Source organism: Lynx rufus, unplaced genomic scaffold (assembly GCF_022079265.1).
Source record: "Lynx rufus isolate CCGP_SWC_20201006 ecotype Redwood Valley unplaced genomic scaffold, mLynRuf1.p SCAF_8, whole genome shotgun sequence".
In the NCBI taxonomy this organism is placed as follows: domain Eukaryota; kingdom Metazoa; phylum Chordata; class Mammalia; order Carnivora; family Felidae; genus Lynx; species Lynx rufus.
Genome location: NW_025814896.1, coordinates 49,320,524 through 49,346,370, shown reverse-complemented (window position 1 = coordinate 49,346,370; position 25,847 = coordinate 49,320,524). Strand labels below are relative to the sequence as shown.

General features: G+C 40.6%; 1 protein-coding gene across 1 annotated transcript in view; it reads right to left on the bottom strand.

Moving 5' to 3' along the window:
* SYNDIG1 (synapse differentiation inducing 1) overlaps positions 1-20,584 on the bottom strand; it is a 99,168-nt gene extending 78,584 nt beyond the window's left edge. Inside the window, exon 1 of the mRNA XM_047067873.1 lies at positions 20,105-20,584. Coding sequence (XP_046923829.1) covers positions 20,105-20,584 — 480 coding nt within the window. The remainder of the gene's footprint in view (positions 1-20,104) is intronic.
* Between the last annotated feature and the right edge of the window lie 5,263 nt (positions 20,585-25,847).

Below are 25,847 nucleotides of genomic sequence, written 5' to 3'. Positions count from 1 at the left end.
AACAATAAATATGGGGGAAGGGAAAACTCTGCTTCATAGTGGAATGCCAAGTAATAAATACAGAACGAACTATGGGGTTTCCAATGTGTCGGAGAATGCTAAACCTAGATGGATAACTACCGGGACATAGGGTGCCCCCACAGTCTCAGAGTATCTACCTACCTACAAGATACTAATTAATTGCAAAGAAACACCATCTCTTGGCCAGTGAGAAACTTGGCCAGCACCATTGTCAACAAGTGACTAAAGTTATGGGTCACACTGACACCGTGGCCTCTTGATGCACTGCACTAGGAAGGGCACAGCCTCACTTCTGTGGTGGTCCTGACAAAAATGCAGCCACACGAATTGTCAGACAAACCCAAACCTGGGTCTGTCTGTAAAATAACTGACCTGTACTCTGCAACAATGTCAAGGTTACGAAAGAGAAAGAGAGACAGAAGAAGATTCCAGATTACAGAAGACTAATGAGGCATGGCAAAAAAACGGGAATATGGGATTTTGAACCCAATTTTTTTCTTTTACTACAAAGAACAATATTGAAAGAATTAGAAAAATTTGAATAAATCTATAGAACAGATGATAGTATTGTAATAATTTTAATTTCCTGACTTTTATAAGTGACTTTTTTAGAAAACACATATGGTTCATTTAGTGGTAAAGGAAATTCATGTGTGTAACTTAACTGCAAATATCTCAGAAAAACTTGTGTACAGCTGACCCTTGAACAATCTGGGTTTGAATTGTATAGGTCCACTTATAGGTGAATTTATTTCAATAAAACAGTATTGTAAATATATTTTCTCTTCCTTATGATTTTCTTAATAATGTTTTCTCTAGCTTCCTTTATTGTAAGAATACAGTATATAATACATATAGCACATAAAACATGTGTTGTTTATGTTATTGGGAAGCCTTCTGGCCAACAGCAGGCTATTAGCAGTTAAGTTTTGGTGGAGTCAAAAGCTATAAATTTTTGACGGTGTGGAGCCAGTGCTCCTACCCCCTGCATTGTTCAAGGACCACCGGTATATAGATAGAATGATAAAGCAAGTGTAGTAAACCGTTGAGGCTGAAGAAAACGGGTGACAAACATACAGAAGTTCTTTGTACTGGTCTTGCAACTTTTCTGAATGTCTCAAATTATTTTAAAAATAAAAAGTTAAAAAAAAAATCCCTCCTACATACACCATTGTAGAAGGCAACAATTTTACTTTAAATTGATTTTTTTCCTTTTTTGTATATTGCTTTCCTTTTGTTGTTAAGTTTATTTATTTTGAAAGAGAGAGAGCATGTGCCCATGCAAATGGGGTAGGAGTTGGTGGGGAGAGAATCCCAAGCAGGGTTTGTGCTGTCAGCGCAGAGCCCGACATGGGGCTCTATCTACAAACCCTGAGATCATGACCTGAGCTGAAACCAAGAGTCAGACGCTTAATCACCTGAGCCACCCAAACACCCCTATTTTCTTTTCTTGATTGTGTTTTAATGAAAACACTGTGAACATTATGGGGAAAACAGGGAAGAAAATACTGAATTTACTTTCTTCATGAAATATGAATAATTCATTTTACGTTGCAATTTCGTATTCCATGAAACCTGTCCTTTTCATGTTTCCACAGAGAAGCTACTTGGTGGCATTTGATATCACACACCTGCCCACAGGAGCTCAGAGAGCTCACACAGAGAGGTGTGCCTGAGCTAAACAAACCTAAGGGGGCTTCCAGAATAAAGCATGGATGCCATGCATAGTCAGAGGTATCATCTCACAGGACAGGGCAACTGAGTGCCACCTCCAAGGGCCCATGTAGCAAAGGCTTCCTGGAAGAATCTGGCAGAGGATGGCTCATGAGTGCCAATGCTATTCACACAATGCACAACCTCAGGAGCTCAGAGAAAAACAATGCATGAAAGTTCAGGCTGAGAAGTATGAGGAGGGACAGGCTAGAAGCCAGAGGAGCCTAGCAGAATGTGATCCCTCCTAAGAACTATGGGCAAGCTTGGGGGAATGTGATATCACCCATCCACAACTATCCATGTACCCAGCAAATAGTCTATAAGCTCTAATAAGTGCCAGAGATTATTCTAGATACTGGGGGAGGGGTGCAGGTGAACATCACAGTGCCCTTTCTTAAGAGATCAGTGGTCATCTCTGCTTCCCATACCCTGTCCAGCCCTGTGCCCCATCACAGAGTAAACCAGAAACCTCTTTTGCTTGAGTGAGAGGCATGTCCACCTTGCTCCAGAATGGGCAGAGTGTAGATCCCCTACCCGACTTGTTCAATGTCTTTTTTGTCCTCTCAGAGTTTCAGTCACTGGCCAAAGCCACCAGCCCCTATACACTGTCAGATCCCTGAATCCACATCTTCCATCTCTACAATAAAAAACAACTTCCTGAAACAGGGGATCAAGGAGAACCTTGTGTGTAGGCGGTTCCAGAAGTCACCTGCCCAGTCTCTCTTAGTTCACTGCTGGTCCATGGAATACAGCCCCACACATCTGGAAGCACCTGTGGCCCAAGTGGGCTCCCTAGTTTGTAAGAATTAGAATTTTTTCCAAATCAAAAGGTTGCTTCTGTGCAAAATCCAATTACAGTAAATATCTGGCTACATATCAAGGGACTGACTGGGGTGTTCTAGGTAATCAGATATCAACTATTTAAAAAAATTGTTAACTTCCCAATTTTCTTTATTCTAAAGTATTCTGCTTTATTGAGGGGAAAGAATATATTTAAGTTGTATTAACATCCTATAAAAAGAATGTTAAAATTCATTAAAGAACCTCATGAAATATGTATATGTGTATATATGTATAAACTATTTCAGTGTGTGTGCAATTGAGACAATTTTAGACTCACATAAAAGTTTCAGAAATAGAACAGAGTTCCTGTAGAAATTGCAAAGATAGAACAGAGAGTTCCCACATACCCTAGAGTGCCTCTTACATAAGCACAGCACATGATCAAAACCAGGACATTGACACGGAGAACAAGGCTAAACCACAGACCTAAATCAGATCTCACAGCTTAACCATGCCCTTGCTTTTGTTTGATTGTTTGTTGTCTAAAGGTCTGTGGGTTTGCTGCATGTGTGATTTATAAAACCAGTACAACAATCAGGATACAGGAAGTTCCTATAGCCTTAAAAAGCTCCTTCATGTTATTGCTGCCTTTTTATAGTTACCTCCCTTCCTTCACCTTTGACCCCGGGCAACCACAGAGCTGCTGCCTGTTGCTACACTTTTGTCTTTTGGAGAATGTCAGAGCAATGGAATCAGACAGTATGTGACTGTTAGAGACCCACCTTTTCTGCTCAGCACAATACCCAGTACAATACCTGGGTATATCAGCAACGCATTCATTTTATTCCTGAGTAATATTGCATGATGAGGAAGTGCCACCATCCATGAATGAAGCTCATCCATTCATCCACTGGAGGACATTAGTTTCTAGGTTTGAGTTATTACAAGTAAATGCTGCGATGTACAGGAACAGGTTTCTGTGTGGATGTAAGTTTTCATTTCTTTAGAGCAAATGCCCAGGAGTGGGATTGCTGTGTCATATGGTAATTGTTCAGCTTTGTGAGAAAGTGACAGCCTTTTCCAGAGTGGCTGTACCCTTCTGCATTCCTACCAGCAATGAATGAGAATTAGTTGCTTTGCATTTTCACCAACACTTGGTAGTGTCTGTTTTTTGGATTTCAGCCATTGTTAAGAGGTGTGCCCTGCTATCTTACCATGGTTTTAATCTGCATTTCCCCGATGGCTAATGATGTTGAATATTCTTGTGTGCTTACCCACCATCTGCACACCCTATTTGGTGAAGTGTCTGTTCAAATCTTTTGCCATTTTAGAAGTTGGTTTGTTTATTTTCCTACTTTTGAGTTTAGAGAATTTTTAAATATACTTTGGATACACATTATTTGTCAGACATGTGACTTGCAAATATTTTTCTCTCACTCTGCAGCAGCTTGTCTTTTCATTATTTTACATGTATTTTGTAGAGTAAAATTTTAACTTTGATGAAATTAAATTTATCTATCTGTTCTTTTATGGATTGTCCTTCTAACTTCACATCTAAAAACTTAAAAAAAATTAATGTTTACTTACTTTTGAAAGAGAGAGAGAGAGAGACAGGGTGTGAATGGGAAAGAGAGAGGAGATGCAGAATCCAAAGCAGGATCCAGGCTCTGAGCTGTCAGCACAGAGCCCAACATGGGGCTCTACCTCATGGACTGCGAGATCATGACCTGAGCTGAATTGTATGCTTAACCTACTGAGCCACCCAGGCACCCCTAAAAATTCTTCACCTAACTTAACCTACTGAGCCACCCATGTGCCCCTAAAAATTCTTCACCTAACTTTAGGTTACAGAGATTTCCTACATTTTCCTCTAAATGTGTTATAGTTATACACTTTACATTTAAATGTAAATGTAAATGTGATGACCACTTCTTTTTTCAGAGCAACGTTGCTACCATTTGTGCAGTAAATTAAGTCAGCTACAAGAACACATGCTTGTCAACACAAACTCCAGAAATGAAATACAACACTGGGGCTGGTGTATGATAATTGCAAAACAGAAGGTTAAAAATGGATTAGCTCATAAATGGTGCAGTGATAACACCTTTCCTATTCCTTGCATCAATATGCACTCAAATAGATAAAACATACATGACTGAAAATAAGCATATAGTGAATGCTCACGTATCCTTCACTCAGACTCTATTGTTAGCATAGCTACTATACTGACTTTATCAGATATTTACCAAGTTGCTCATCCTTCTGTCCATCTATTACTTTGTCTAACCCTCTTTGGGATGCATTTCAAAGTAAGCTGCAGACATCAGTACACTCCCCCTAGACACTGAAGCATGCATGTCATCAGCTGAGGTTCAGATTTGTTTTCCAGAGTAAAAATGACAAAAATTGATTTTAATAGAAAACTGGAGTTTCTAGATCTAATTTAGATAATTCAATCAACATGACCCAGAGATACAAGTTACTTATTATGGTAGAATAGAAAAAGTACAGGAATTAGAGCTAACATTTGGTCTATCCTTCCTAGCTGTGTGACCTTGGGCAAGTCACCAATGTCCTGGGGTTTGGCTATCCTTGGGGGCTCACTTAGGGGCTCTAAGATTCCTGATGCTTGGGTCTGCTGATGCTCTAACCATCAAGGATTTTGTAAGTGTTTTATACTTCATTGTAAGTTTTATATGTGATTCTAATATGCAGCCAAGATGGAAAACCACTGGCTGGAACCTCAAATTCATGATCTATAAAATAGGGGTGCCTACATCTTCCTGATCAAGCTAGTGAAAGCACTAGGGATGGAAACATATGGGGCATGAGTCCCTCTTCCTGCTACATAGTACCTGAGTATTGACTTGTTTCTTCTTGCCTTTTTTGCCCCATATAGAAATTCTCCTCATATGGTCCAATAATAAATACCCTTAAAAATTTAAGAGTAAGGAAGAGGATTAACTGTCAGTTTGAAGACATTCCAGCACCTCCTGAGTAATAATTTACCTTGTTTATATTTCTGATACTGACAAGCACCCATTTCCCTTTCAACAGGTTGGCTCTTACAGAGCACATATACTTTCTGCCTCCTGACAGGGGGCGAGATATTTTCTCTAAGTAGATTCTGTGATAAGCTAGTACATATTAATTCTGCCATACACCTATCTCCCACCCTTGTCACAGTGTCTTCAGTCTTTACAGTAAGTTATGTACTTATACTATCTCAGAGAACTACAGTTTATGAAGTAGTGGACTTGGTGACTCCTGACACTTCTAAGAGGTGTGACTAGTGGGTCCAGGATGACCATCTGTTCAACTGAACCAGTTTAAGCTGCATTGAATCTTCTGATTGAAAAAAAAAATGTACCATTGTTTTATTTCGTCCCCATCTTGAAGACTAGTTCTTAGAGATACAACAAATGTTATTAAGGCTACCTTTTACTTATGAGAGCACATTTTGAGTATTTATGGAAATGGAGATGACTGGGATGGCATGTGCCTCTCATTTGTCTGGCAGCTGCCTCTTTCAAAACTTTCCTCAAAGTCCATATCACTTTATGTAAGGTCTTCCAAATACTGAAGTCCTGACAGCCAGAGTGATTCCAGGTGCTATAAGAAGGACATCAAAATGGGCAGATCAGCATTTGGCCAGCTGAAGAGATAGCTTGCCAAGGGCATCCAGTTCTAGAAGCCTGATATTCACACCTCTTGCCCAGTGCATGCTAACAGACAGATGGGGCTGTTACAGGGGACAATTCCAGCTGGAACAATATGGCCCAATCTGCTAGCAAAGCAAAGAGAGCTGTGTAAGTCCTTTTCATGAGTGCATCTATCTCCTCCAGGTCACTGCCTGAAGCAACAAGAAAGCTCAAGCCTCTAGGAGCCACTGTGCAAGGATCTCATCTTCCATAAAACTGGACCAGTGGCTGCATTTTTAGAAGCACACAGAGGACATAAGGTGTAGAAGATCCCAGTCCCAGTTACACTCAATACCTCAACTTGGAGGCTGACTGTAAAGCAGTGTGAGATAGCCACCCTTGTTCCAGAGCCACAGTGGGATGCAGAGGGAGGCAATGATGGAAGCAGATCCCACCCAGATGAGCACAAGGTCCTGGCAGAGCTCACAGGTCACAAGCAGGAGGTGTTCCAAGGAGGGAAGTAACCAGGAGAGGCAGGGGGCTTCAGTAGGCTTCTGGATTATCCATTTCTCGGCTCATTTCATAGGGGATCCAGAGTGACCTAGATGGCCAGAAGAGTAGAATACCATCATACCAGGAAAAGTGGAGACACTGGCAGTGTTCCATCCAGGGCCTGGCAGCCTTGCTGGGGAAGGAGAAGGGTGTAAGAGGCCCTCCTTAGAAGAAGGTAGACATGGGTCCCTGGGCTTTCAGAAGGGGCTGTAAGGGGCAAGTCCACCTCTAGAGATGGAAAATGTTTCCAGTAAAGGTTGATCTTGAATATTCTCTGACAGTAAGAGGATTAGAAGAAGCTGTCTGGATCACTGGTCAGGGAAGGTCTCTGTCCTTGATGCTGAGTGTGGTCTAGGGGCAGCAGCAGCATCCACTGGGAGATGTTAGAAATGCAGACCCTAAGGCCATACCCTGGACAGCCTGAACCCACACCTTCAATTTCAAGCCCTTCAATTTCAGGAAGTGATTTGCTCACACACTCAAACTGGGCAAGGCTTAGGAAAAATGCTAAGGTAGATGAGGAGTCACCAGGGATGGCTCCTTTCCTGGGAGCTCCTCTCCAGCATAGAGCTGAAGGGAGTCCCCTAGCTGGGACTCTCCCCAGCTTTCTGCCTGAGCTACTTTTTTGTCCAGCCTCCATTTTGGCAAACAAATAGCAGCAACAATGGTGCAACAAACTAATAGCCACTCCCCTTGTTCTCTGTTCCATTCTTCCTTCAGGATCCTCAGACCCTATGAGTTTCTGCATCTTGTTCCAGATGGAGTCTCTCCAGGTGACAGTGGCCCTCTGGAGCTTGTCCACACTGACTTCATCCTGCGACATGATGCAGGTCCTCATGACAGGGGCTAGCCCAGCTGTCACTAGGTTCTTCGCTGCCACTTAACTCATCTGGTGTGGTACCAATCTGCTTGGGAACAGCTAGGTCAGTGTGTGCTGTGGCACACTGGTTCAGGAGGTCAAAATAAATGGTGTTTTGAAAACCAAGGGCTCAGAGTCAAATTAACCCAGGAATCACTGAATTAAAGTCAGCATGTGAATTCCAGCTAAGCCAAAACTGACCTGTAGAACTTGTGGGGCTGTAACTCTGTAGGGAGTATCTGGAGTTTCCAAGGGTTTGCCAAACCCTTTCTATTTTCCCATATGAGTGCTCCATGGGACACACTTTAGGGAACCTGTGCCAGGGTTCTGACTGCCTCCACATCTACTCAGAAAAAGCTCACAGTTCATGTGATAAGATGACCAAGAACAGCTGGTCTGGCTAAGATCGTGGCATACGAGAACATATGAATGCCATATCCGACTGGTTGGGGGGGGGGTCTTAAATTACAGCCACCTACAGGCATTAAAGAAAAATATTGACTTTGGAGATTGTGATTTAATTGGTTTTGGGGTGTGACCTCTGAAATTACTGAGTTTAAAAGCCAAAGAGGACACAGATGCCAGCTGAGGGAAGGGCTCTGGGCTGAGCACAGGCCCGAGGACAGGGTGGGTACTGTCTGGGCCCCCAATGCCTTCTGGTTGCTCCAGCTTTTCTGTTCCTTCTTCCTACTCTACAGCACACAGAGAGAGATCTATCTGGGTAAAATGACTGCGGGATTTCTTTTTTTAATAAAATACCAATGGCGTGTCATTTATAATACTCTTCATGGCATGATTTCTCCTTATTCCTTATGTGGAGTCTGTCTTTGTTTTTGTGGTTTGTGAAAAACACAATCTGCTCTCGTGTTGCAACACAGTGCTGAACGTTGCTTGGGAGCAATTTAACATGTGCCACTAACCAGCAGTCCCCAAGACAGGAAGATACAGGGATGCTACTGCAGAGCAGCTCACCATGTACCAGGAGGCCCCCTGTTCTATTTGTTTCTTGCACTTGACACAGGTGACTTTGTAAAGAACTTATTAAACCAAGTCAAGGTCATATAAAATTGTCACCAAGAAGACTCTCAACGAGCTTGGATGCTCACACAGTTTGGCTTCATTTCTATTAAAAAAATCTTTAGAAATTGATCCTGGAGTTCTTTTCCCTCTGACAGATTCATTTATTCATTAATAAATTAATGAGCACAAATATTAACTGCATGCCTAGACTGTGGAGCTATGGCCTAAGCACTGGAGACATATGCAGGAGTTTATGCCTCTGTTCCTCACCTTGGAGGCTGCAAACCACTCACCTACAGCCCCTGTGGGAGAAGTGGTCTTCAGACCACCAACACATAACTTACACTCAGGTCCCCAAAGGGCCATACTGAGGCCTCCTCTGTGGAACTTAGCCTGAAACTCCCTCCCTAGGCTGGGTCCTCCATCTGGCTGGCCAGCCAGTGTTTCCTGAGTGCATTTCCTTAGTCACTTGTTCATGAATCCTCACATTGTTGTCTGTTTCTGGTGAACTCAACCTAAGACAACTGTGGCAAAGAAGTCAGAAAATAAGTAAGCAAACAGACAATGAATTGAAATGGCAACATTGATTCTGAGAAGCCAGCCCAGTGAAGGGCAAGGAAGAGAACATTTCAGGCATCTGGGATGGCTATAAAAGCCCAAATGGAGGTTGAGAGACTGAAGGAGGCCCCTGAGGTTTGAGATAGAAGGGAAGGCATGAGTGGTGTGGAGGCTGTGGGAGAGGAGCTCTGCTCATGGTGTCCCTGAAAGCCCACAGGGCGTTCATTTTATTGAACTCTGTTTGGGTGATCTGCTACCTAGTGATTACTTAAAAGAGATAAAAGCAAAAGTCCTAGAACAGGAGGCTCAATGATTAATGAATCTATCCAAAGACTTTACTTTTCCTCTATTTTCTAGAGGAAGCATCAGAGTAAAATTCCATATAATCTACCATATTGAAACACATCCTGATTGCATCCAGCCTAGGCCAGCACAGCATGGGCGGTTTGTTGAAAAGAGGGCTATCCTCTGGGATTTGATCTCAGTTTAGATGGACCCTCCACCAGAAAGCCTCCCCAAAACACCCTTATCTCTGCTAACTCATTCCTGAATCTATATTTCACAATCTAGACCTCAATGGATAATAACCTTATATAAGGTTATAAGGTTCCAAGCAATGTATTATGTTTCTAAATATGTTTCTCATAACTGTTAGGAATGTTCCCTGACTCCACACATTCTATTTGTTTTATGATGGAAAAGACTTCCACCATACCCCTTGGTAGTTCTCACCTTCCCAAGCATGAGATGTCTAGTTATTGGTCTTCTGACATGTTGACACCAATGCAGACTGACTTACTTACACACACCTATTAAAAAGTCACCAGGACACTGAGCTTGGTGGAGGCCTGGAGGAGAAATGTTTTCATAAACCATTGTGTACATCTACATTATACAACTCTAAAGGATCCTGTCTGTACTGGATTTCATTCAAATGAATATGAGGGGAGATAAGTGGCCCTTCGGCTAAGCTTGGGGAAACTTTATTAAAGTAAAATTGGGTTTAGAATAAACATTTTGCTGATATTTGTTCAAAACTGAGTATGGAACATATTCATCAGAGGCTTTTGGGCCTTCTCTTCACTATTATTCAGACTATATTTACGCATGTTAGAAAGCACTTAGCTCACAGCAACATGTAAATGTATCAAAGCAGATTTCATTACAAGAAATAGTCTTACAATGACAGAAGATTCCAGTTCTCTGGCACTGATTCCCTTCATTAAGGCAGCTGTAGATACAACAGGCCCCTCCTCACCTACAATTATGACTAGTGGCTCAGAAGCCCCAGTCAAGAAATCTTTTCAGCACAAATTTGAAAAATTAAAAAGGCTTTTATTTATTTGACACATGAATTTGGTTTGATGCCTCTTCCCTTTTACTTATCAAAAAGTGTTTCAGAGGACTATGAAAAATTATCAGTCTGTATTATTATGACAGATGGATTTATGATCTTGGGAGACACTTTCCCCATCAAATGGTTATAGTTACACACTTCAGTGCCTTTTATTTATATATAAGATGAGAATATGTTAGATGAGAACATAAGAGATCGATTTTTAAGAAACATGCCTTGAATTCCACATTTAGATGAGAGTTAGCCTTGATACAGAAAATTAAAACAATAAATGGCATACTATTATGCCAATCATGTTTATGTTTCACAAAATATTTTTGAATTTTTCTTTGGAAATTGTATTTAGAATACCCTTACTGGTAACTATTACTTATTTCATGTACGTAAATTTAATTTCTAGATGAATAAAAGTTACTCATACATTGCCTCTTTACAGAATAAGGTGGTTGCTGCAGTTTGGGCAACACAAAATGGGCTATGACTATAAGGAGTAAAACTATTCCCTTGTGTGACTGATCCACAGGTAGATCCACAAGAAACTGGAATATCTAAATATAATTCTTTATAGACTATCCCAAGGGAGGAAAATGATAATTTGATTTTCTAATGCTATAAGCAAATATATGTCATATTATTTGAAGTAATTAATTTGATTAAAATTCTTAACCATAAGCCATCTATGGACATGTGAACACATTCTTTGTTTGAATCTAGTCATGCTGGAAAATGCACATCTAGGACTTCAGGCAGTATCTTGGCAAGATTTCTTATATGATAGTGTCAGGAGGTACGCATATCTTGTCTTCCAGAAATAACTGGAAAAAAATATCAACACAGCCTTATACAGCCTTATACACTGACCAAAGGTCAGTATATTGAAAAGTATTTACTTACCAACAACTGATGAAATTTGAGTAAGAAAAGTGAGTATCTGTGATGTTGTTACCATGCTTCACGCCAGCTTGGCCCATGCAGTATTTCTGCTAGGGTGGACCTAGCCATGGAAACCATTTGCTTTATTATTGAAAGGGGCTTAATTGATTGGGAGTAGAAAATCCATTCCTAGCTATGAATGGGAAAAGTCTGAAGCTCTCCCAACCAATGGCTATAGTCCTGGTTGGGTCAAGTGGCAGATGGGAGAATAACCCAGGAATTTAAAAGGGAGCTCCTGGAAATGAGAGAACCACAGAGGGACTTGGTAAGCTCTCCTCACATCCCCGGCTGACATGGTGGCTAACACAAGAAAAGATAAAAAGAAAACAACAATAACAAAAACAAGAAACACATAGAAAACAAAAATCAAAATGGCAGACATAAAGCCAATCATATAAAAATTACATTTAATACAAACGGACTAAATATTCCAATCAAATGAAAGACTGTAAGACAACAAAAAAAAAAGAAAAGAAAAGAAATGAGATTAACTACATGCTTTCTATAAGAGACATACTTTAAATTCTAAGATAAAAATAAATTCTAAGCAAAAAGATAGAAAAAGATGTATCATGGAAAACGTAATAATAAAAACATGGGAGTGGCATATTAATGTCACACAAAATAGACCTAAAGACAACAAATATTATTAGACATAAAAAGGAACATTTTATGATGATAAAATGGTCAATACTTTAGCATGATATAACAGTAATCATCATCATCATCAACATCATCATTATCATCAATGTGCATGTACCTACCAATGGAGCCCCAAAATACATAAAGCAAAAACTGACAAAATTAATGGATAAACAGCAAAAGCAAAAGACATGAATAGCATCATCAGTCAACTTGACCTAACAAACATTTATAGGATACTTCACATAATGACAAAATATACATTCTTTCACAAGTGTGCATAGCACATTTCCCAGAGCACATTATATGCTATGCCTCATATCAATTCTCAATAAATTTAAGAGAGAAATTATACACACTACATTTTTCAACCACATTAAATTAATTGAGGAGTAAATAATTTAAAAAATTGGGACATCTCTGAATATTTGAAAAATTAAATACTTTTATTTATTTTTTATTTTTTTTAACGTTTATTTATTTTTGAGACAGAGAGAGACAGAGCATGAACGGGGGAGGGGCAGAGAGAGAGGGAGACACAGAATCAGAAGCAGGCTCCAGGCTCTGAGCCATCAGCCCAGAGCCCCATGTGGGGGCTCGAACTCACAGACTGCGAGATCGTGACCTGAGCTGAAGTCGGACGCTTAACCGACTGAGCCACCCAGGCGCCCCAGAAAAATTAAATACTTTTATAAATAACCCACTTTAAGAAAGCACAGTGGAGTATTACTTGGCAATCAAAAAGAATGAAATCTTGCCATTTGCAACTGTGTGGATGGAACTGGAGGGGATTATGCTAAGTGAAATTAGTCAGAGAAAGACAAAAATCATATGATTTCACTCATATGAGGACTTTAAGGGACAAAACAGATGAACATAAAGGAAGGGAAACAAAAATAATATAAAAACAGGGAGGGGGACAAAATAGAAGAGACTCATAAATATGGAGAACAAACCGAGGGTTATGGGAGGGGTTGTGAGGGGGGAGGTGTGCTAAATGGCTAAGGGGCACTAAGGAATCTACTCCTGAAATCATTGTTGTACTATATGCTAACTAATTGGGATATAAATTTAAAAAAAATAAAAAATAAAACAAGTTAAAAAAAAGAAAGCACAATCGATATTAGAAAATATTTTGAACTCAATTAAAAATGAACACAATCTATCAAAAATTTGTAGTTAAAACAGTATTTGAGAGAAAGTATAAATTTAAACATATATATCATAAAGGGGAAAAAATCTCAAATGGAAACTAAGCTCCCATGTAAAGAAACTAAAGAAGAGCAAATTTAACCCAAAGGAAACAGACAGAAGGGTATCATAAACACCTAAATGAAAATCGGTGAAATGGAAAAGCAAAAAACAAGAGAACAATCAGTGGAACCAGAAGTCAGCTACTTGAAATGATCAACAAAATTTATAAACCTTTGGCTAGACTGACCAAGGAAGAAACATAAAGCCTTTAATTACCAAAAGTATACATAAAAGAGGCGACACCACCAACCATACAGAAAGTAGAAAGATTTAAGTGGAATATTATGAACAACTCTATGCCAGCAAATTACAAAATTTGGATAAAATGGACAAATTCCTAGAATGACACAAATTACTAAAACTGAATCAAGAAGAAAGGAAAATCTGAAGATTTTCTTTAAAATAATAGATTTAAAACAATAAAGAAATCATCTTATTTCTTATTGATTTGATACTGATTTCAGATCAGTAATAAAAATTCTTCCCACAAAGAATAGCCAAGGCCCAGATGTCTTTACTGATGACTTTGAACAAATATTTAACAAACAACCCCCCCCAATACTATGCAGATTCTTTCAGAAAACAGGAGGGAACACTTCTTTACTCATTCTATAAGGCCAGTATTACCCTGATACCAAAACCAGGAAGAAATATCACAAGAAAGGAACTACAGACCAATATCCCTCATGGACACAAACATAAAAATTCTTAACAAATTATTAGTGAGTCAAATCTAGCAATCTTTAAAGAGGAGTATATACCATGACCAAGGGGGATTAATCCCCCAAAGTAAGGACACTTTTATATCTGAAAATCAGTTCATGTAATGGATCACATTAATAGAATAAAGGACAAAAGAAAAATTTACACATGATCATCTAAATAGAGAAAATGCATTTGATGAAATGCAACACCTATTTTCTTATTAAAAAAAAAACTGTTCAACAAAGTTGTGATGGGAGGGAATTTCCTACTCCTGCTTAAGAACATGAACAACATTATCTTTCATCAGGAAAGTCTGAGTGCTTTCCCAGGATTAGGAGCAAGGCAAGGATGCCTCCTGCTTGCCATCTCCCTTCAACATCATATTTGAGGTTCTAGCCAGTGGCAATGGAGAAAACAAAGAAAATCAAACCTCAAATCGCCCACCCCAAACCTCTCTAGGGGAGACTAAAAATATTTTCTATATTATCGATTATTTTCTGAATTATTTATTTCCTCTGGGTCAATTTCTCTATTGTTTTTCTGTTTCATTCACTCTTTTGAGTTTTCTTCAAGTGTTTGTTGAGTTCTCCCTCTTTGCTCATGTTTATGAATGGAGCACCTCAGTGCTAAACTGAAGTTGTGAAATCCTGAATCTCCTGACAGGCTTCAAGTGTGTAATGGGAGGGCAGACTCCTGATCTTGGGGAGGCCCAGCTGCAGCTCAGGGCAGCGAGGGAGTGGTCTGTGACTGCCCCAGCTCTGCCTCTTCATACTTTACCTGTGGATTCTGAAACCGCAGTTCACTGTAACACAAACTTTTCCCCCCTCCTAATGTTGGAGGAACAGCATCACCATTAGGAGGCAGGAGTCTGAAGTCAGCATGTCTCAGATCCAAGAGCTGCCGGTACATCCAACTGTGTGACTTTGGACACCACCCAAACTTCAGTGTCATTTGCACAGGATGAGGCAGGATTAACACGTGTGGCCCAGTGTTGCTGTGGGGTTACATGGCAGAGGGTGCATGAAGAGCCTGACATAGATGCTCCACCAGTAGGTGCCTGCCGTCTCCTTCCTTCCCGCTGCAAAGAAAAGGCTCACCCACCTTGGTCACTCTTTCTAAGTGATGACATTCCATGTGCTCTAGGATCCTGAAGGAGTTGCATTATCACAAATAAATGGGTCATAGTTGGCCTTTCAGCATTTGATAAGCATCTCTAACAGCAAGGGGGCTCTTAGGACTCTCTAGCCCTGAACTTCACCTACTTCATTTCATAGCTTTAAACCCAAATTTTATATTTCATACAACTGCTTTATCACTGGTGCCTGAAGTCTCTGAGTGTCTGTGTATGAAAAGGATAAGTGTTTTCCTGCTACTGATGTTCCTAAAAGATGTAGTTTCACTGCAGTCTGGGCACTAGATGAAGTAGTGGTCAAACTCCAGGGAGGAGGCCCTGGAGCTGTAGAGCACCAGTCCCAGCATCATGCACCCAGAGTGCCCTGAGGGTGCCCACAGGGAGGCTTGTCTGGTTACACTGAGTGCAATGACACCGAAAGATGAGAAGCCACCTCTGCATTCCTGCAACCCCTCAGAGGCCCCCTGAGATCTCCCTGTCTGATTTGGAGCCCTGACAATTCACCATGACTAGCAACTCCCTCTTGGGTAGAGCAGAGCAAATCTCAATTTCTGAGGCCCTTACATAAAGATTCTTGAAATTAGCTACAGAACCTATTCGCATAAGTATGACATCAAAGGCTAACTGAAAACTTCATATGTTCTTGTAGAAATTTGTGTCAGGTGAGCAAACCTCTCTGGATCAGGGACTCTCCATTATAAATGTCAGGGGCAAACCTCTCCAGGTAGAGTGAGAAGGGAGCAGGTAAGAGGAAGGTTTCCTTGTACACAGAAACTTCAAGGACAAGAACCCCTTATCTTTACCAGGGCAATGGCTTTCTGAAAAGTACAATTTTCAGGAAATGGCATCAATTTGCTATAGACCAAGTGAAGCTATAGAATTCCCTGAGAAGTTAAATTGTCATTTTTTGTTGTTGTTTTATCTGAAGTAGTACTGCCTTCTGGGATGAGCTCCAAATCAATAACTATTGTATTTTCTGTTTAAGTGACAATATAACCATGACTGTTGTCACTCTGTTCAATTAGATGATCTTAAAAATATATATATGTCAAAAAGGCAAACTTTTTTTCTCTATGATAGACTATAGGCTGCAATAATTGGCAACCAATTTGTTGGCACTTTCCTATATTGCCACCCTAAAACGTCCTTCCCACACTGACTTTGGGCTTAGCTGTGTGTCTTTCTTTGGCCAATAAGACAGCAACATGCCTAACACAAGCAAAGACTTGGAAAGCCCTTGCACATTGAGACTCACCCTCTCTTGCTGCTCTTGGAATCTCTACCATGACTGCTATGTGATGGAGTGACCTGCTGGATGAGAGTCATGTGGTCCAGCCACTTCTGTCATCCCAGCTAATGGCCAGCCAGCATTCCCAAGTACAGCTGGGTAGCTGAGCAGCAGCTACCCACAGACCAGTGAGGAGACACAGGTAAGACTAGCAGAGCAAGAACCATTCAGCTGAGACTCATCCCAGTTGCTGACCCTGAGAATCATGACCTAAATAAATAGTTGTTTTAAGCCACTAAGTTTTTGGGGATTTGTAATGCAGCAAATGCTAACTGATACAGGCCCCTTTATTATTTCATGGAATAGAAAAACAATCAACCTTAGAACAGTTGCTCCATGCATGCTGACACTTTTTTTAAATCTTTATTTATTTTTGAGAGAGAGAGCGTGCAAGTGGGGGAGGAACAGAGAGATAGGGAGACACAGAATCCGAAGCAGGCTCCAGGCTCTGAGCTGTCGGCACAGAGCCAGAGGAGGGGGCTCTAACCCATGAACTGCAAGATCATGACCTGAGCTGAAGTTGGACACTTCACCGACTGAGCCACTCAGGTGCCCTTGCATGCTGACACTTCTAACCACTCACTTGTTTGTTTGTTTGTTTGTTTTCATGAATAAAGAGTGCAATGGCCACACCATAGGAATGTTGCTGAGAGAATATCTTATTTTTACAGAATTCCTAATGGACCAAATCTGCCACTTTGAATGACCCTCTAGAATACTCTATGGCTATGCTAGACAGCAATGAAGGAGTGCCAACTGCCATAACTGTGCCTTGATACCTTCCCCTCAGAGCCTGTGGGAAGATCCATCTCTTGGTTTGGATTTGTTCCCTGGATATCAAACAGAAAGTCTTGTAAGAGACAGCCCAGCTTTTAAAGTACTTGTTCCACTGATGTCTTTGGGTGGACCCTTTCTGGCAAAGGTACAAATGCCAACATGCTCTGCCTTACCCCTACAGTCAAAGGTGACTACAAAAATATTAGTACACAGTAGGCACTATAATCATGACTGAAGATTCCAGCTGCTGCATCATTAAAATAATTGTTTCTGATGGGCTGCCTCTACTGTTGCCAGGACAGGGAAACAAACTGGGCGGCAGAGCTCACCTCCCCAGAAGCCTGCACTATCTGTCAAAGTCTTAGACTAACCAGATAAAAAATCCTGTTGCCCCAGCCACCCATATCCTAACATTTAATTTAAAATATTGACTCTAAGTAGGTTGTGGTCCTTTGCAAAGTTCTAAAACCACATCTACTGGCTGAGGTCACTTTGTGAAAATTATTGCAAAAAAATGGATTCAGTAATTGATTGACAAAAATGTGGATTAAGACATACTATGAAAAGAACACTTGCATTTAAATAATGGTTGTATTTATTTGCAAGCTCAATCTGAAGCCAATGCAAGTCTTAAAGGAAAAGGAGTAAGATTCCCTTCAGTGTAGTTTGTTGTGAAGCCACAGAATGGAAGTGGACTAAAGACCAAGAAGATGTATTATTCACTTGTTCATCTTCACTGATACTGATGTAATGTAGTTATTCAAGGATATGGACTTTTAAGTGCATGGATACAAGGAAAGGGAGGGAGGAATGAAGCCTACACAAGTAACAGAGTAATGATAGAGACATTCAAGAATACCAAAATTGTAAATTCTAATGGATATTATATATTGGAGCTTATTTTCCAAATATTCTTAACAAAGCTGAAAATCCTCTGCTAGCCAGCTTGGCCACTTGGAGGCTTAAGGACATCTCTGCACAGGATAGGCCTGCCCCCTTCCTTTGCACCATCTCCAAACAATGGCACACTTCACTTTTTAAGTATTTCTTCAGTTCTACTGCTATCCTGATTCTCTCCCTCACTGTGTTGTATGACAATTCCCAAAAGCTCTGTGCATCCAGTTTGGTCCTAGCCCCATGTCCCTCCCCTCACCCCTCCATCTCTCCATTCTGTCCCACTGTCCCACTCTGCAGCCATAGCAGCTTCCAAAAACTTGAATCTGACCCCAGCTCTCCTGCCTGAAACTCCTCAGTGGTTTCCATGGCCACAGCATCCTTCAAGGTATCTAGCAGCATGGCCTATGGGGTGGTAGCTGAGGAGGGCTGAAGCTGTAGATGGGTGGGCCAGGGCTAGTCTCGGGTCACACCCCTCCCTAGGGCTCTCTCTTGATGTTATTACATGTCCTTCCTTCTTGTAAGCATATGGGTTTGTGACCTCACCTAAAATCCAGCCTCCCTTGGAAGGCTGGTACAGTCCTCAGTTACAGGACTTTCCTTTTGGTCCTGTGTCCCGACTTCACCATGATCCATAGGTCTTACAAGTATAATCAGTTACTATCTCCTGCTGACCTAGGTTGGATGCTTCTGTGCTTTATCTGCTCATGATGTCCTCTTTGACCAGAATTCTCTTGCTAACTCCCCACGAGCCCTCTTGCTTAGAGTCTGGTTCTTTACCTCATGATGCAGTGCAGGGAGTGCTTCATCTGTAATGACTGCTGACCCGCCACATTATGCTTGGAGTCCCATCACCCTTACTTTGGATGCTCTCAGAGCAGACTGGGTACTCTACCATCATAACTCCTGTGTTATGTGGCAACTGCACTTTTGTATATCTGCTTCCTGAACTTCAAGCAGTTCAAGTGTCATCTATATGTTTGCATTCAACAAAACTGTCAGGTCTTGGAAAAGAGTGGACAATTGACAGTGGCTTGTGAATGCAAGCCAAAGTACTTCTTGCAGCTTTCTCAAAACTTTAGAATGGCCAGAGATGATATCCTCCTCCTCCCCTTAACAGGTGCCACCAGAGGGTGTGAAGGTTCGCTCTGATGGCCTCTCGCACAACTTGACTTCTCTGTACTCCCTGACAGTTGGTTTTCATGGGCTCTATTCACAAGGATTGCTACATGACATTTCTCATTTCTGAATTTCCCTTCCGATTAAAACCGTCTCTCTCCAGCTGCTTCTGGTTCTCAGTGCACTTCCAGGCCTGATGCTTCTGGTCTGCTTGGCTGCTGTGCTGTGTTACAATATGTCCAAAATGAATGTTTCAGAGCATGTAATCCAAATGCCCTTACCTGCCCTCCAATCTCCTGAAGAAGTGACTCTTGAAACAACTCAACTCACCTTCCCTTTAGGCTAGCACTCCTACTATTTCTTCCAGCAGGCTTTAGCTATACCAAGCCTCCCTTAGAAGAAACTCTAGAATGCCAAATTAAGGAAACTACATGTGGCAGCAAAAACACTTCTCAAATTGTGCCTACACATGCCTTTTCAGCCTAATGTGGCTTTAGGACCATAAACCTCCCTCTCACCTTGATCACTGTTGCCAATAACCCCTCTCTCATGAGTGTGGGGTGAGCAGGAATACCCAGTTGATTTCCAGTGCTGGCAATCTTTAAATCCACCAGTAGCTCTAGTCTTATGGCCATTACCTTGTGTTGTCTCTGCCGGCATCCCTGCTGAAGCCCCCACTGGGTGTTGGTCACCTAGACTTTCTCTACTCCATTTTCAATGTATATTTAAGGATGATTCAGTTTCTCTGCATTTTCACACACAAGTTTCATTCCCTAACTTTTGCTAGGCGCTCATGGGTCCCCACCCAATCCCCATTCCCCATTCCCAAAGGCTTATGATAAACACATCCTCTGACCTCCAGCTCCTGGAATTCCTCCTCCTCCTCCACGTCGTAGGACAGTGTGTGGATTTTGATGTCGTCAGGCGAGAGGTCAATGAATTTCCCATCAGGGTACTCCAGGCTCTCTTTGGTGGGCGACCGGTCCTCAATGAAGGTGGTCTCACAACAGTCGGCAGCCACGCCATCCCCCCAGGAGCGCAGCACACCCTCTGAGTAGAGGATGATGTTGGGACGGAAATGGGACTCCACAGACTGCGGAAGGGTGTTGGGATCCAGCAGCTGCTGTACTGGCTCACTCCTGCTGCTGTCCAGGGTGGCTGGCGCTGCACTGCCCACCACCCGGCAGCTCTGGTACTGTGGTGCTGGGTAAACAGACACCAGGCCATCTCTGCTCTCAGCCATGAAGTTTCTGGTGTTAATTAAGCCATTCCTCTTGCCAGCATCACTGATTTTACTGTGCACCAGCACACTCTTCTGTTCAATTATGCCATCCATGGTGCTCTCCCTCCTCAACTGGGTGTAAGGCTGGCAGGCTGCACTCCAGGGTCACACTTGCCTCATGGGACCCATTTCTCCTGAAGGCAGAGGAAACAGAGATGAGACAAGAAAATCACACCTGACAAAAAGCTAATTACGCGGACCGTCACTGTTTCAGCGTGTACTAGTCAGCCAATATGCACAGAAACTGGGGGAGTCAGATGATATTCTAGTCCTACCTATTCTACCAATTTTATTTTATTTTTCAACTTTTTTTTTTTTTAATTTATTTTTGGGACAGAGAGAGACAGAGCATGAACGGGGGAGGGGCAGAGAGAGAGGGAGACACAGAATCGGAAATAGGCTCCAGGCTCCAAGCCATCAGCCCAGAGCCTGATGCGGGGCTCGAACTCACGGACCGCGAGATCATGACCTGGCTGAAGTCGGACGCTTAACCGACTGCGCCACCCAGGCGCCCCTATTCTACCAATTTTAAAAAGGCTCTATCTGAGCAGCCAATCAGAGAAAGCCAGATATTGATTACTCACATCTCTATAAAGACTTTGCTTCCAAATAAAGGAGACTTTGCAGGAATTGGAACCACTGTAGCTCTAGAGAAACCTGTGATTGCCGGCAGACATCTTGAAATCCTTGGGTAAATCCAATCACATTAGCATTGGGCCAGGCCAGAAGGAAAATAAGGCTGTAAATCTGTAATGGGGATTGACTCTTCCCAGGTCCATGGCTATTTATTCGAGCAGAAAACACATGCTCAAGGAAGAAAGGGTTTAAAATAATGTCCCACACAGATTTAGAAGATAAATGACAGGAAAACCCACTTTATTAGTACCATGTATGGACAAAATTCCCCAACTGAGGAAACACTCACACGTATATTCAAGTACATTCTAATGTATGTATGAGAAATGCCTACTGGTCTTCCAACACGGGCCCAGGAATTGAACTAGAAATTCCCCTGCCTTAATAGCCCTCAACTTAGAGAAACATCTACATATTTGGGATACAATTAAGAATGCTTCTAAATTGTTTCTAGCTAGATCATGTTCCTTTCTAGGGTTTTGAATATTTAAAAAAAAAAAAAAGGGAGGGGAAGGAGGAGGAGGAAAAGAAAGAAAGATACCAAAGATTAAGGTTTTGGAGATAATGAATATCCTTGAACAGCAAAGGAAGCCATCAACAAACAAAAAGGCAACCTATGGAATGGATGATGATATTTACAAATGATATATCTGATAAGAAGTTAATATACAAAGAACTTATACAACTCACACCAAAGAATAAAACAAAACAAAAGACAATCTGATTCAAAAATGGGCAGAGGACCTAAATAGACATTTTTCCAAAGAAGACATACAGATGGCCAAGAGACATATGAAAAGATACTGGACATAACTTATCATCAGGAAGATGTAAATCAAAGCCATGATGACATATAACCTCACACCAGTCAGAATAACTAGTATAAAAAAGACTAGAAATAAAGTGTTGGTGAAGATGTGGAGAAAAAGGAACACTTGTGCACTGGAGGTGGGAATGTAAACTGCTGCAGCCACTGTGGAAAACAGTATGTAGGTTCCTCAAAGAGTTAAAAATAAAAATACCATATGATCCAGTAATTCCACTACTGGGTATTTACCCCACAAAAATGAAAATGCTAATTTGAAATGGTATATACACCCCTATGTTTATTAAAGCATTAATTACAATAGCCAAGATATGGAGATGATCCAAGTGTCCATTTATAGATGAATAGATGAATAGATAAGAAGATGTGGTGAATATATGTGTATATATACATATATTATATGTATATAATGGAATATTATTCAGCCATAAAAAAGAATGAGATCTTGCCATTTATGACAACATGGATGGACCTAGAAGGTATTATGCTAAGTGAAATAAGTCAGGTAAAGACAAATACTATATGATTTTACTTATATGTGGGATCTAAAAAACACAACAAGAGAACAGACACACTCAAAAACCCAACAGACTCCTAAATACAGAGAAAAAACTGGTGGTTGCCAAGGGGAAGAAGGATGGGGAGGTGGGCAAAACAAGTGAAGGGGATTAGGAGGTACAAACTTCCAGTTATAAAATAAATAAGTCACAAGGATGAAAAGTACAGCATAGAGAATATAGTCAATATTGTAGTAACATGGTGACAGATGGTGATTACACTTATCATGGTGAGCACTGAAAAATGTATAGATTTGTTGAATCACTATGTTATATACCTGAAACTATGTGGTATGTCAACTACAGTTAAATAAAAAATTAAACAAACATTTTAAAAATTTAAATAGAATAATTTAGAAGTATTTGAGTAATTTTCCTAGAAGTAAAAAAAAAATAATAATGATTTAAGAACACTTGCACCTTTTCTCAAGATTTTATGAATGCTTAAGGTTTTTCCTAACAACAAAAAGAATAAATTTCCTCAGGCATTTCCTGTTTGCAAGTTAATAGCTATTATGTGTGAAAACAATTTGAGTGTTGGGACTTTGAGAACTCTGGCTTTCTATGAGATTTCAGAATTTTCTCATATTATAACTGCTTTATTTGGTGGTAGCTACAAGAATTCAAAATTTTAGACCAACCGAGAAATAGGGAGGATACCTTTGTGACTAAGTAGAAAATAACATTTTAGTAGAGTTGACAAATGACTAGTGAAACTACAGCATAAGCACAGAGAGATGGTGGGTATTATTTATGTGACACTGTGTCAGATTTAAGACAGGTCAAAAAACTCACTGCCACTTCTGCTGATTTAGCTCTGGTGTTTAGCATCTTAAGACTGAAACCATGAAACTATTTGGACAAGATCTTTTGAGTACCTGCAACATGTGAGGCACAATATATGTCTAAGCATCATCTTTGGGACTGTTCTTCTTCCAAAGCAGCATAATATGCTCATTGAGGTACTTGTGGTCCAAACCCTCAGCTTCTCTAATCTTCTCCTTCTACAGAGAAGTCACTGGGTTGATCTCAGAATTGGGCCCCTTGTATGGTTTGTGAAGGCCAGATGTACCACCAAGCTTAGGATAACCTTCTTGAAGTATAGTTCACTTCTCAGACTGAGCTCCTTCTTCTCAAATATGTATTAAGTATCTTACAAAAGACATGTGGTTGCATGTGTTCAAACCCCATCTCTTCAATGGAGTCACAGGCTCTTGCCCAGACGAAGGATCTCCCCTTTTCTGGTGTGTTCTCAGACACTGTGCTACAATTTCTGTTATGGGTGCTGTTGCATCCTCTTCTGCAAACATCAAAACTGCTAATGTCAACATCTTCCTCCAGCCCTTGCCCCTGCAGGAGGCAGTTCACCTTGAGCTGCACAAGCCCCAAATGTGAATCTGATATTACAGCATCTTGAGGCATGCACAGCTTAGGTCTCTGAGGTGCTGTCCACAGTTTGACACCTATAATGCTTAGCTGAGAACTGGAAACATGAGCACCACCTGGAAGTTTGTTAGAAGGTGGAATCTTCAGTACACCTTGAACTACTGAATCATAATCTGCATTTTAACACCATTCCAAGTGATTATTTTGCACATAAAACAGAGGGGTGCTGTTCTATCATATATAGTGCAAGTTTTGGCTAGTTGCACAGTTGGCTTGACTATACAATGGATTATATACTATCTTTTAAAAAAGTATTCAAATTAATATATCAAATATTCTTAAGGGGTTTGTTTTCTTTTTTTATATTTTATTTTATTTTATTTTATTTTATTTTATTTTATTTTGTGTGTATGGAGCTAGAGCTTAGAGGTCTACTTTATTTCAACACTTGGAATTCAAAGTGTCCCTAACCCACAATGAACCAGCTTTTCATGGGAATCTTACATTTATGGCGAGTGCAAATGGCAGCTAGTTTGGCTTATCTTCCACACTCTTGTGTTTCTATTGAAAACTACTGTTGATCCTTGACAACGTGGGATTGAATTGAATGGGTTCATTTATGGGCAGATTGTTTTTTCTTTTTTCTTTTTCATAGTTTCTTTTTTTTATTAACTTGTTTTATTTTTTATTTTTTTAAATTTACATCCAAATTGGTTAGCATTTAGTGCAACAATGATTTCAGGAGTACATTCCTTAGTGCCCCTTACCCATTTAGCCCACCCCCCCTCCCAACACCCTTCCCATTACCCTCAGTTTGCTCTCCACATTTATTAGTCTCTTCTGTTTTGCTCCCCCCTGTTTTTATATTATTTTTGTTTCCCTTCCCTTATGTTCATCTGTTTTGACTATTAAAGTCCTCATATGAGTGAAGCCATATGATTTTTGTCTTTCTCTGACTGACTAATTTCATTTAGCATAATCCCCTCTTGTTCCATCCATGCAGTTGCAAATGGCAAGATTTCATTCTTTTTGATTGCCAAGTAATACTCCATTGTATATATATATATATATATATATATATATATATATACCACATCTTCTTTATCCATTCATCCATCGATGGACATTTGGGCACTTTCCATACTTTGGCTATTGTTGATAGTGCTGCTATAAATATGGGGGTGCATGGGTCCCTTCGAAACAGCACACCTGTATCCCTTGGATAAATGCCTAGTAATGCAATTGCTGGGTCGTAGGATAGTTCTATTTTTAGTTTTTTGAGGAACCTCCATACTGTTTTCCAGAGTGGCTACACCAGCTTGCATTCCCACCAACAATGCAAAAGAGATCCTCTTTCTCTGCATCCTCACCAACATCTGTTGTTGCCTGAGTTGTTAATGTTACTCATTCTGACAGGGGTAAGGTGGTATCTCATTGTGGTTTTGATTTGTAGTTCCCTGATGACGAGTGATGTTGAACATTTTTTCATGTGTCAGTTGGCCATCTGGATGTCTTCTTTGGAGAAGTGTCTATTCATGTCTTTTGCCCATTTCTTCACTGGATTATTTGGTTTTGGGTGTTGAGTTTTATAAGTTCTTTATAGATTTTGGATACTAACCCTTTATCTGATAAGTCATTTGCAAATATCTTCTCCCATTCTGTCGGTTGCCTTTTACTTTTGTTGATTATTTCCTTCGTTGTGCAGAAGCTTTTTATTTTGATGAGGTCCCAGTAGTTCATTTTTGCTTTTGTTTCCCTTGCCACTGGAGACGTGTTGAGTAAGAAGTTGCTGCGGCCAAGATCAAAGAGATTTTTGCCTGCTTTCTCCTCAAGGATTTTGATGGCTTCCTGTCTTCCATTGATGTCTTTCATCCATTTTGAGTTTATTTTTGTGTATGGTGTAAGAAAGTGG